This window comes from Saccostrea cucullata, unplaced genomic scaffold, assembly GCF_032062105.1.
Source record: "Saccostrea cucullata isolate Sc308-1 unplaced genomic scaffold, CSIRO_AGI_Scuc_v1 ctg356, whole genome shotgun sequence".
Lineage (NCBI taxonomy): Eukaryota > Metazoa > Mollusca > Bivalvia > Ostreida > Ostreidae > Saccostrea > Saccostrea cuccullata.
This window is the reverse complement of record NW_026918279.1, coordinates 753,971-765,154: the sequence shown is the minus strand read 5'-3', so window position 1 is coordinate 765,154 and position 11,184 is coordinate 753,971. Positions and strand designations below refer to the sequence as shown.

The following is an 11,184-nucleotide window of genomic DNA, read 5'->3' as shown; positions in this document are numbered from 1 at the left end:
CTGCTGAAGCATATTTTAGCAGTGGTGTATATCATGTTGATTCTCAAAAATTCCCAAGAACAATTGGAAAAATTAAAATCGTTATTTTTTTTTTTGCAAGTGTCAACAACATCAAGACAACCGATAACTCCTACGCTTTATACAACCATTCCTCACAGGGTATTTAAAACTAGACATTTGATATTATAGACAACTGTTTTTTAAACAAAAATGGAAGTAGGAAATTTCCGGTCTTGTGACTGGTCATCAACAAATTACTTTGCTTAAAATCAATCTTACACACAAATACTCTGAAGTTGATATTAAAACGATGTTTGCATGAGTTGCTCATTGAAATCATTTACAATTATTTAGTCTTCGGCAGTAATTGTGCTACTTTACTAGCTGATCTGTTTTTATATTCCTATGAAGCAGAATTTATTCAGAAACTTCAAAGAAGAAAAAACTTTGTGCTCAGCTTTCAACTGGACATTTATGATTTAGATTTCCAAGCATAGGTCAGAATTTTGTAGCCTTCCCCCGGCAACTTGTGGCGTCTCCATATGAGTAAAAAATTCTCGAGAGGGACGTTAAACAACAAATATACTCTGTATGTCGATTCGATATATCCCAGGGAACTGAAATAAGATACGACAGTTAAATCTGCCACATGTTTCATGTGTAGATGTTTTAATGACTTCAGACGATAAGGGCCGACTAACAACTAAATTTTTTGACAAACGAGATGCCATAAACTTTTCCATCGTCAACTTTCCTTATTTCTGTAGTAATCCCCCATTATCACCTGCATATGGCGTTTACATCTCCCAACCTAGTCGATACTCAAGAGCATGCTCCGAGTACCATTAATTTTGCAACCGAGGAAAGCTACTTACAGATAAGTCAAGATTACAGGGATTTCAAATATCTGCATTTCGTAAATTCTATGGTCCAAAAATGACCTAATCTTAGTAAATATAACCTATTGTTGGGTAGTTTTATTGGCTGACCTGTTTCATATTAATTTTTAGACTTCTTTTTATACTGCAATGGACTTCTGAATGTTCTGTCTACCTGATTAATTCATAGGGCTCAAGGCGGGTGTGCCTGGTCAACAGGGGATCGATGCTTACTCCTTCAAGTAACTAAGTTGTACAGAACTTCTTTCCAATCCTTTTGATTGAATCAATAAAATACGTTCAAAACAAGAACTCCTTCTAGGCACCTGATCCTGACCTGAACCTTAATTCTCTCCGGAGGCACACAAGGCTTGGACATCTCTTTTTTCACTGGGGTCGGGCTGAGGCTACACGGCATGCCGTGTTCTAGGAGATCCAGCCTACCTTATTTCGCTCCACCTCCACGATCCGCCGTCATATTGTCTTGGGACGGTCTCTCTTCCTTCTCCCTTCAGGCGTCCAAGCGAGGGCCACAACGCAGTCATCCATGGGGTCCTTTATAAGCATATGACCTATCAAATTCCATATTCTCACCTCGCCACTGATGCCTTCAACTTCTGACATATCCAGGCCTGTCTTTTTTGGGATATGCGGTTGCCATCTGACCTTAAGGATCCTTCTGAGGCACTTGGTCTGATACCGGTAAATGTCAATCTTCTTTTCCTCTGTCTTCGTAAGATTCCAAGTCTCACATCCGTTTAACAATGTAGAGAGGACCAGGCTTTTAAAGAGGGAGACTTTTATCTTTCTTCTGATGTCTGTTGTGTTCCAGATGTTGGCTAGCCTCCTGAAGGATACACTGGCCAGTGCTATCCTCTTCCTGATGTCAGCAGTTCCTCCTTCCTTGGTGACATTGGCGCTGAGGTAAGTGAAGCCGTCCACCTCATTGGCTTTGCTGTTTCCAACTGTAGGGCTGGTTTCACTCTTGCTGTTCAGCGCTTTGCACTTCTTGGCATTCATCTTCATCCTAACTTTTGCAGAGTTTCCTTCCAGATTAATTGTCTTGGACTGAAGATGGTTCACTGCTGATGACGAAGTCAATGACTTCAAGCATAGTGGTGAAGTCCCATCTAATTCCTGTTCTCTCTCCTCTGACAGTCTGTTGCATCACCCAGTCTATCACAAGGAAGAATAAGAAGTCTGACATGCTGCATTGTTTGACATCAGTCATCACAGGCAAAGAGCCTTTGGACTCGTCATTTATCACAGAACACTGAAAATTGGCATACAGGGCTTTGACTATCGTAATCAGTTTTATGGGTATTCCATCTTCTTCATGAAGGCTGTCTCTGTGCACCGAGCCGAAAGATTTCTCAAAGTCCACAAAATGGATGTAGTAGCATTCCACTCACGTCGACTTGCTCCAAGATGTTCCTGAGGATGAAGATCTGATTGACAATACCTCTCCCTCTCCGGAACCCTGCCTGCTCTCTCCTAAGGGTGCGGTTAACTCCAGCCTGTATTCTGTTGATGATCCTGCTGAGTGCTCTGCTGGCTAGAGGCAGCAATGTGGCTCCCCTGCAGTCCTGTAAGTTGCCTCTCTTGGGAATTCTTTGGGCACCTTTTCCTCTTACCATATCTGGTCAAAGGTGTGCTTCAGTTCCTGGCTGCTCTAATCAAGGTCTGCCTTTAACATTTCTGCAGTTATTTGATCTGCTGCAAAGACCTTCCCATTTCAAAGCGTCTTCAGTGCAGTCCTTATTTCCTGTGTGGTGGTGGCTCAACTGAGAAGTCTAGCTCTTCACCCTCCTCATGTTCATCTTGTGGTGGTGACTCTAGAGTGTCTCTGTTGAGTACTTCCTCAAAATGTTCCCTCCATCTGTCAAGCCTCGCTTCTTTATTTTTCAGCAGCTCTCCATCTTTGCTCTTCACCGGAGCTGTTTGCTTATCACTCTTGTCAGCTGCTTTACTATGCTGTACAGTTCCCTCTGCCTCCCGTTTTCAACTGCTTTCTGTGCTCGCTCAGCTTTCTCTGCCATCCATCTCCTCTTGTGTTCTCGGGCACTTTTCTTGACTGCTTTGTCTTTCTCCCTGTAATTTACCTTCAACCTAGTCTTGACTCTGATCTTGTGCTCTCTATCTTTGTCTTGATGTCTTTTCTTTCATCTATCAACTTCCATGTGTTTTCGCTGATCCAAGGTGTACTTTTTGCCTTTCTTGCAGCCAAGTACTTTCTCTGCACCTGATCCCACTTCTGGAATGTCCAGGGATTCGTGATGTATATACCTTTTGCACAGATCTGTATTGTTCAGAGGGTTTTTGAGATCGATCAGTGTTCGTTATCTTTATCTTTTTCATTTCATTTTGTTTTAGAAGCATATCTTGGACAATTGTGAAATGTAAAATCATAGAATCTTCTTAATTGGTGATTCTTGAGGCCTCTGTCTTTCACATTTGTCACGGTGTATTACTTTTGTCATTTTCCAAATGCAACAACCACCAAAGTTTTAGTTATGATTCAAATTTAACAAAAACGTTCCTCACAGTGTCGTACTTTTGTCGTACTAGTATTCCAAATGCATCAACCATCAAAATGTTTTGATTCCAAACATCTTAGAATTGAAAATATCAAGCTAATAAATTTCGAATATTTATATCATTAAATTTTAGAGAGTAGGTCACAATAAACTACTTTTTAAATGACACAATGTACAATTATATGGACATCCTTGACTCTCTTTGGTTGAGACAAATGTGTTTTTCTTGTAAATGGTTATTTGTTAGCTCAACTGAACTGAAGGCTATTAGGAAGAATTCTTTAAAAATATTCTTAAAAGTCATGATTTGTCACGGAAGCATTATCAGATATGGTGTAGATTGAAATTTGTTCAAATCATGGCCCCATGGAATCAGGCTCCAAGACCGTAAACTGAGAACAGACTGCAGTCAAAATTTCAGTGTAACTTGTGAAATGATATAGTTTTCATAATAATTAAACAAAATTTTCATTACATATACAATTTTAAATGTTAAGCAAAATTTCAAATTAATTTAACTACTTCGTATTACACCTTAATTCAAATCTCAAAAAGTTATTGTTTCATTGATGTTGAAATACTGACTCAAGTTTGGCAGGAGCTGTATATATATTGATGTTATTCAAAAGGGGGGGTTCTTGACAAATGTGATTTTAAATACTATGTTAATTAATGTACAAAAACAAGAATTCATTTTCTTCAAATTACTGGTAACATTTTTTTTATAATCAGCATTCCATATCAAACTTCAATATACATCATGATTACCCTAACAAATTTTAATCAGCACACCATCTTTTTTTTTCAATTCATAATACATTTATAATAACAAACTGTATTTATATCAAAACAGAAAAGGAAAGGGACACAACATAGTCCAAAGAATTGCGACATATAACCTTCAGTATACTAGTATGTCCCTATTCACCACACGTTAGTAACACAGTTTTCGAACATCGGTTAAAAGCATCTTTTAACCGATGTTCACGGTTTTAATCAGCTAGTTGAACACTTTGAACTCTATATATGATGGACACTGATAGCTAGGGTGAAGTGATAAAGGCGCTGGAGAGTTTTAGGAATATACAAATGAAATGAGCATTTAATAATTACAGGACTTCATCACAGACACATCACGCAACGTAAGAACTGAAAGAGAAGAAACATAATTAAGTAGGATTTTACAAATAATTTATTCATAACTTTATGTTTTGTTATTAATTTTATTTATACATAATTTTTATACTTGTAAGGACCTTTTTTTGTAAACACAAGTCGGACATCTTGAGTATATGAATAAAAAGTTAATTCCTTACGTCATCATATCCAAACGTGCAATTTCCTGTTTCCTGTCCATACATCATGGCGTCTCTTTTTCTGAAAGCGTCTGAAAGAAAAATAGATACATAAATTAAATAATTTAAAATAAACTATACACATGTAATCACTGTTTCATTTAAAAACTGAAAAACTTAAAATTTGCGTTTACTGCATATAACATATAGATTTAAAATGCAAACGTCAAGGACAATTTTTACTTCATTCGGAGGAAAAAAATTGATTTGACTGTAAACCGATTGAAACACTTGAGATACCTGTGTACGCCCTTAGTCTGACACTAACAGATACAAAGTCATCGAAAGCACACAGACAGGCGGTTCCTCCGCCACGGGGGAGAACTCGGGAATATCGCTTTAAAATTGTTTCTGTGGCCTGGGGTGTAATACGATAGCCTGAAAATAAAACGAAGAAAGGACATGGAATAAGATGCTGCTGCTGTTTTTCGGTTGATTTTTTTTTGACCTGCTGTGGTTTGTGGCTTCAAAAAAATTGAGGATTTCTCTTTCAATCATCTTTGTTAAAGTCAAGTTTATCAACTAGAAATGGGGAATTTTCTACAGTAAGATCTCAATTGAGCATGTATTACATTCTTGTAGATAAAATGTAATGTTGATGAAATGATGCAAAACATTCTTTACTTTTAAAGATAACTTCAATTTCTCAATAAGATTGCACTGGAAACAGGAACTTTTCCACATGTAATAAATTTCAGAAAATTTTATGGTCATTTGAATCTGTTTAATATGTTCATGAATATCAAAGTTCGTGCTATATTAATTTCATAGAATTTTACGTGAAATTCAAAGGAAGTTTGTCATGAATTAAATTAAGTTCTCTGCTAGAAAACTTTTAATCCGATAAGAAAATGGTGAAAATTTTGTGCTTAAACAACAAATCATATTGTTTGGCTTTTTTAACTGATCGTTGTATTATTTTAAAATATGACGTACCGTAAAGGTTAGTGATGACGTTGACAAGTTCATTGGCCTCTATGAAACCAGACCTGTCGCTGTCATATTGTTGGAAAACTCTGAACCAAGCGATCAGACATTGCTGTAATTCCATGAATTCGTTCCACTGCATAAAACCGTCCTGTGAGCGCTGTTTTATACGGTTAAGGTCAAGGGTGTAAAATCACTGAGGTTAAAGAGTGTAGTGAGTGCTTATCTATAAACTAATTATTTTTAATCGAGTAAAGAAATTATGTTCATTTTTTAAGAATTAACTCAGAACAAATTAAATTCAAGTAATCTATGAAGTAGAAAAAAATTATTTGAAGATTTAAAAAAAATAAAGATTTTTGAAATTAAATTTGACAAATTAATTGCATGGTTAGAATATGATATACATGTAATTGCGCGTGACTTCCCTTACTTAACGTACACGTGAATTGTGTTTTACATAGGCAAAGATAAGACAACAACAACAAAAAAGTGGATTTTTACAGATAGATACTAAGTATGGAGATAAAGCTCAGGTAAAAGAGGCATAGCTAACACAAAGAGGGATTTTTAGCACTTATTTCGTACAGCATACTTTAACAGGGGAATTTAAAATTGATAATATATAAAAGAAGGGTTTGCCAACTAAAACTTTATTGGGAAACTGATTAACAACAAGAGGATACATCCAACATAGCTATCATAATGCTGTAAAAAAAAAAGTAAAAATTTTACTAAACTTTAAAATTCAAAGTGTTACATGTACTTCTACAACGATTGTAACAACACAATACAAATATTTCTGTCTAGTTTTATAATTCAATTCAGGCGTATTAACTTTACATTCATGTTAAAATCAATCAAATTATCTATTAAATCATAGACCAAAAGCATAATGGTTTTTTTTTCGTTTAGGTCAATGATAATACCCCGGTATATCGTAAAAAGTGAGGTTAGAATTTAGAAACAGATACATTAAACATGTATTATTTCGTTCCATTAAAATATTTCCAGTAACGACTACGCATTGAAATAAATTATAATTTCAGCGTTGTGTAAAACTTTCGCAGGCCTAGCTAAATGTATGTAACCATTCTTGTCAAACTTAAATGTAACACATTATTTTGCCAAGAAAATGACAGGTGCTTGACGTTTTTAACCTTTCTTTTCATTATTATAGTATATGGGATATTTTTATTTATGAAAAGATAGGTTAAAAACGTCACGCGCCTGTGAAGAAATGTGTAAAACGATATTAATATACATGTATATACATTTAGGAACCAATTGTACATTTTGTATCCTCCTTCTAAAATTAAAGATAATTATGTTTATCAAGTATGTTTGCACAAATTAAAGAAAGCTCATTCACTAATTTACAGGTAATCTAAAGGTAAAAGTAAAAATTGCACCTTAAAAGTAAAAAGAAATAATCTATCATATCATGCATTCTATGCTTAAAAACACTTGCTATCTTACACAAAAATACATTTTCATATATGTTTGAGTCGATCCTATTTCCACTAAGAATGCTAGCTCACTACTGAATTATACTTATACATACTCAATGATTAAAGGATACATCCAACATGGCCAGCATGATACTATAAATTAAATGAATTGTACATAAAAATGAACCAGACAATTACAAGTATTTTAAAATACTACAAGGTACAGTTTGAAAGCTGAAATCTCTCTCTCTCATTATCTCTCTCTCTTACCTGCATAACTCTCTGCTCCAATTAACTGAGAAAAAAAAATCAATTAGACTGGTAATGTTTCTTATTCTTGTTTTGTTCTTTCACATTATAATTTCCATTTTGAATTTACATTTTGGTGTGTTCTTTACATGTAGAATATAACAAGTTACCTTTACATTTGATCATATGTCTCTTCATCTCAATACCTCAAAGATTGTCTTATTTATCATGGAGTATGAGATAATGAAGTTTGACTGTATACTTACTTCTGAAATAGTTCCTGATGGTGTGACAATTATTCATGATGTTCATAAGATCCTCAGCTTGAATTGCCTGTCTTTGCTGCAATCATTAATAAATTTCAAAGTTATCACTAATCAATTACTTAACGAATAGTTAGTCTTGCAGTTGCACTGACAACAAAATGTGAAAGTTCAACACATTAATATTTTTTTTAGCTCATTCGATGAAATGAATTACAAGCGTTAAGGTGAGTTTAGTAATCCATGAAAATTTTTGATAAAAATAATAAGAAGTAGCATTTTTTACGTCATAAAGATCAACGGTAGATAATCTATTTTTTTTTAATGAACTACAAATTAACAATGTTAACTACGTATGTCGTAAATGAAGATTATACCCGTCGATTAAATATATGTAATATTCATACCACGTTAGCAGGATTTTTCATCATCTCGGTATTGAAAACGTGCCATAGTTCGTCTTGGGACCCAAATTGGAATGCCTTAAAATAAAATAAACGCTATTCAGGAAATTGCTCATTCAATAATTCATAAACGAATTTTCACATGTATTGGCCTATAGATGCAAGTCATTTTGCACACGTATTGTATACGAAAATCAAACGCATTATACTAGTATATCAAATACAAGCTTTAATTCAACAATTTTAAATAAAATACATTAAACTTAATAACCAAAAAACTTAATGAAAGAAAAAATAAAATGAAAGTTTTGCTAAAAGAAAATAAACAGGTGCTCGCCCTTGGATCCGCGCCTCGTGATTTACACGTACCTGCCATGCGTTGACAGAAAAGACATTTTGCTGAAAATATCCCCCATAACTTCCATACTGCTGGCTGGGCTGTTGGTACTGCTGATACTGGGGTTGCTGATAAGGCTGGAACCCCATTTGATATCCTCCCTGTTGGTAGCCGCCTTGTTGATAATACGCCATATTTTTACCTTAATTTTGTCGTTAAATCGCCTTGTCCGATTATGAGATTGTAGTTTTTGTTGTCTTGCACAATTCCAAATATTTGGCAATGCTGTGACGTAATGATAAGGTCGGAGTTTAGCTCTGAATTAAAAGCGAAGAGTTTGTTGCTAGGGAAGCTTCGCCGACAGTCTTCAAGTTTGTTTTGGACATTAGAGTTAGTTCCCGTTTTGTTTACTTCCGGATTAAGCGGAGTGGATGAAATGGCGCGAATATTTAAACTTCGATTTAAATAATCATAAACCAAGACATCTAACTCCGAACTACTTGTTGACACCCCCTCCCCCTGAATCAAAGTCATTAACAATTTCAGAGAAGAAAACTGCGGCAAACTGTTTTTTTATTAGGTCCCTAGCACCACACTATGAAGTCAATATAGTTTAAAAGACTAGGCCCTATTCTTGAGAAAAGAACAATCTTTGACAATTTACCGATATTTTCCCTGTATGATTTTTTTTCAAAAAGCTTTTGTAGCCCAAACATACTGACTTTATTGCAAGAACATTAGATTTGAACATAAATGATTGTACATATACATTGTAATACTATAAAATGTAACTTTTCGTGGTATGTCTTTTTCAGTTGGCGAACAGCTAGAGTTTTGACGCTGTTTATACGAATATAAAAGAAATAAAGACAAAGTTTAACATATACCACACATGGTTGACTAGATAAATTATCGTGGAAGAGAATGATAATTAAACATTTTGCCCGTGTATTTTTGTTCTGAGATCGAGTTAATTCCATGTGATTCGGAGTTACGGGCACATTGACTGTGTTTTTATTGTACTATGATCCATATTACAGTTAAAATTTGTTACAGTTATAGTAAGTGCCCGTGTTACATATAAAATTAAATGAAAGGGGAATTAAAATATGGTTTTTTTTTTCATATACATGTATAAGTTTATTTTGTATTTTAGAAAAGAGAGACAAGATCTTATATATTTTTTGGCTCTGACTTACTAGTATATCTTTTGTTAAAATGAATTTAAGGTATACCTTTACTCAGATGACCAAAAATTCCACTGATAAGAACGAAAAACCACCTATTGCACATTGTACACCTATGATTCTTCTGTTAAATTTCGATTTCAAATAACTAGGTCAATGACCTCGTTTTCATGCTAGGGGCCCCTGGGTATTTCTCGAGAAATACCTCAATTTTTCACACTATAACCATTTTTTTCTTCACTCACAAAATGTTACACACAACAAAACTCATTATTTAATGAAATATTGTAGCATTGGTACAGAGTTGCTCCATATAAGGAAAGGAGAGTTTGAGCCATAAACGTGATAATTATTACAGTCCGAATATCCTCTGTAATATTTATATTTTTTTCCCTATTTTTAATCAAATATTGCAAAAATCTGACTGATAAGAACTCTTAATTATTTATAGCCTCGGGTTACTTTTGTTACCCTCATTCTCATGGTATTAATATTATATGGGGTCAATGATCAAATTATTGAGATATGTTGACTGCAGTGGTTTTTGTACTTAATTTTAATTTCTTTAATTCAAAGCAATCATATTCATTTGAAATGATTTAAAAGCTTTAACAAATATAAATTTTGCAAAATGATGTCTTAAAATACATGTTACCTTTACTTTGTGACTAATATTGCAAGAAGTAAAAATTTTGACAAAAATGAAAAATAAAAAATTTATAATTAGTCCGAATTTCCTCTGCATAGCCATACATTGAGTTTTGTTCCTGTAAATTTTCTTCAAGTACTTACATATTAAATTTTTAAATTGATATTGAGATAAAACTTAGTTATTTTATCCATTTAGAACAATTTTTGAACTAATACATTATACTTTATAAAATTTCCTCTCTGATTTCTGAAACCTGAGTAAACGTCATCTTTAAGTTTGATCTTTTTCATATTAGAAAATAAGTTACCTTTGCCTTCTTCCGATGTTCTCAGAGTTGACTCAAGTCCTTCTGTACTGAATTATTTGTTGAACGTCCTTTCGAATTTTTTTCATTTTTAATTAGTGAACCACTAACTTTTGAATGGAGGCACAAGTACATACACTTGTATACTGAGCGTCCCCTTCTTTTTCTTTTCACAAAATAGTATCTACACTGCTATGTAACTAAATTTAAGGTACCCCCACTATAAGCCAGTATTTTATCAATCATTAATCTACTTTAAAATGGCAAAGATCGTTTTTCGAGACTCTTTTTTTGCAGGTAAATCGTTCCAGCTAGACTTCCTTCATCAATACATGTACTCTACTGGGTATATATTAAAGATATATGTATTAAATACGTTTACGTCATATCCATTATATTCTATACTGGTACGACATGCTGAAATATTGCTGAACAGCTATACATGTGTTCAGGGCAACAAAGCTCACCCGATTCACAAATAAAAATTCGATCATTTCATTCAGAAACATTGTTGTTGGTTATCATTTCTTTTGCGCACAACTTAAAAAAAAAGAAAAAAAAACATGTTTTGTATGCATTGAGTTTTTTCCTAATTGAAACTTTTTTTTCTTGAAGAAGAGTTGCATTTAAACTATATATA

At 34.0% G+C, this 11,184-nt stretch overlaps 1 protein-coding gene across 2 annotated transcripts; it reads right to left on the bottom strand.

The window, feature by feature from the left end:
* Positions 1-3,970: 3,970 nt before the first annotated feature.
* On the bottom strand, positions 3,971-8,784 carry LOC134261369 (sorcin-like). Of its 2 annotated transcripts, none has more exons than XM_062743812.1 (9): positions 8,434-8,784; positions 8,068-8,142; positions 7,664-7,739; positions 7,419-7,443; positions 7,280-7,301; positions 5,707-5,857; positions 5,011-5,148; positions 4,732-4,802; positions 3,971-4,564 (listed from the first exon to the last, which is right to left on the bottom strand). In XM_062743812.1, exons 1-9 carry the CDS (start codon positions 8,593-8,595, stop codon positions 4,538-4,540), a joined length of 747 nt encoding a protein of 248 aa, XP_062599796.1. In that variant the 5' UTR covers positions 8,596-8,784; the 3' UTR covers positions 3,971-4,537. The 2 variants fall into 2 exon arrangements, with proteins under 2 accessions (XP_062599796.1, XP_062599803.1); XM_062743819.1 differs by lacking the exon at positions 7,280-7,301 and adding an exon at positions 6,384-6,405.
* Positions 8,785-11,184: the final 2,400 nt, after the last annotated feature.

Excerpts from the sequence above, each read along its gene's own strand:
- LOC134261369 (XM_062743812.1), bottom strand. The coding sequence starts at position 8,595 with ATGGCGTATTATCAACAAGGCGGCTACCAACAGGGAGGATATCAAATG. Across the intron at positions 8,143-8,433 it reads TTTCTGTCAACGCATGGCAG|GCATTCCAATTTGGGTCCCA; the intron begins GTACGTGTAAAT and ends TTTTATTTTAAG. Across the intron at positions 7,740-8,067 it reads TGAAAAATCCTGCTAACGTG|CAAAGACAGGCAATTCAAGC; the intron begins GTATGAATATTA and ends TAATGATTGCAG.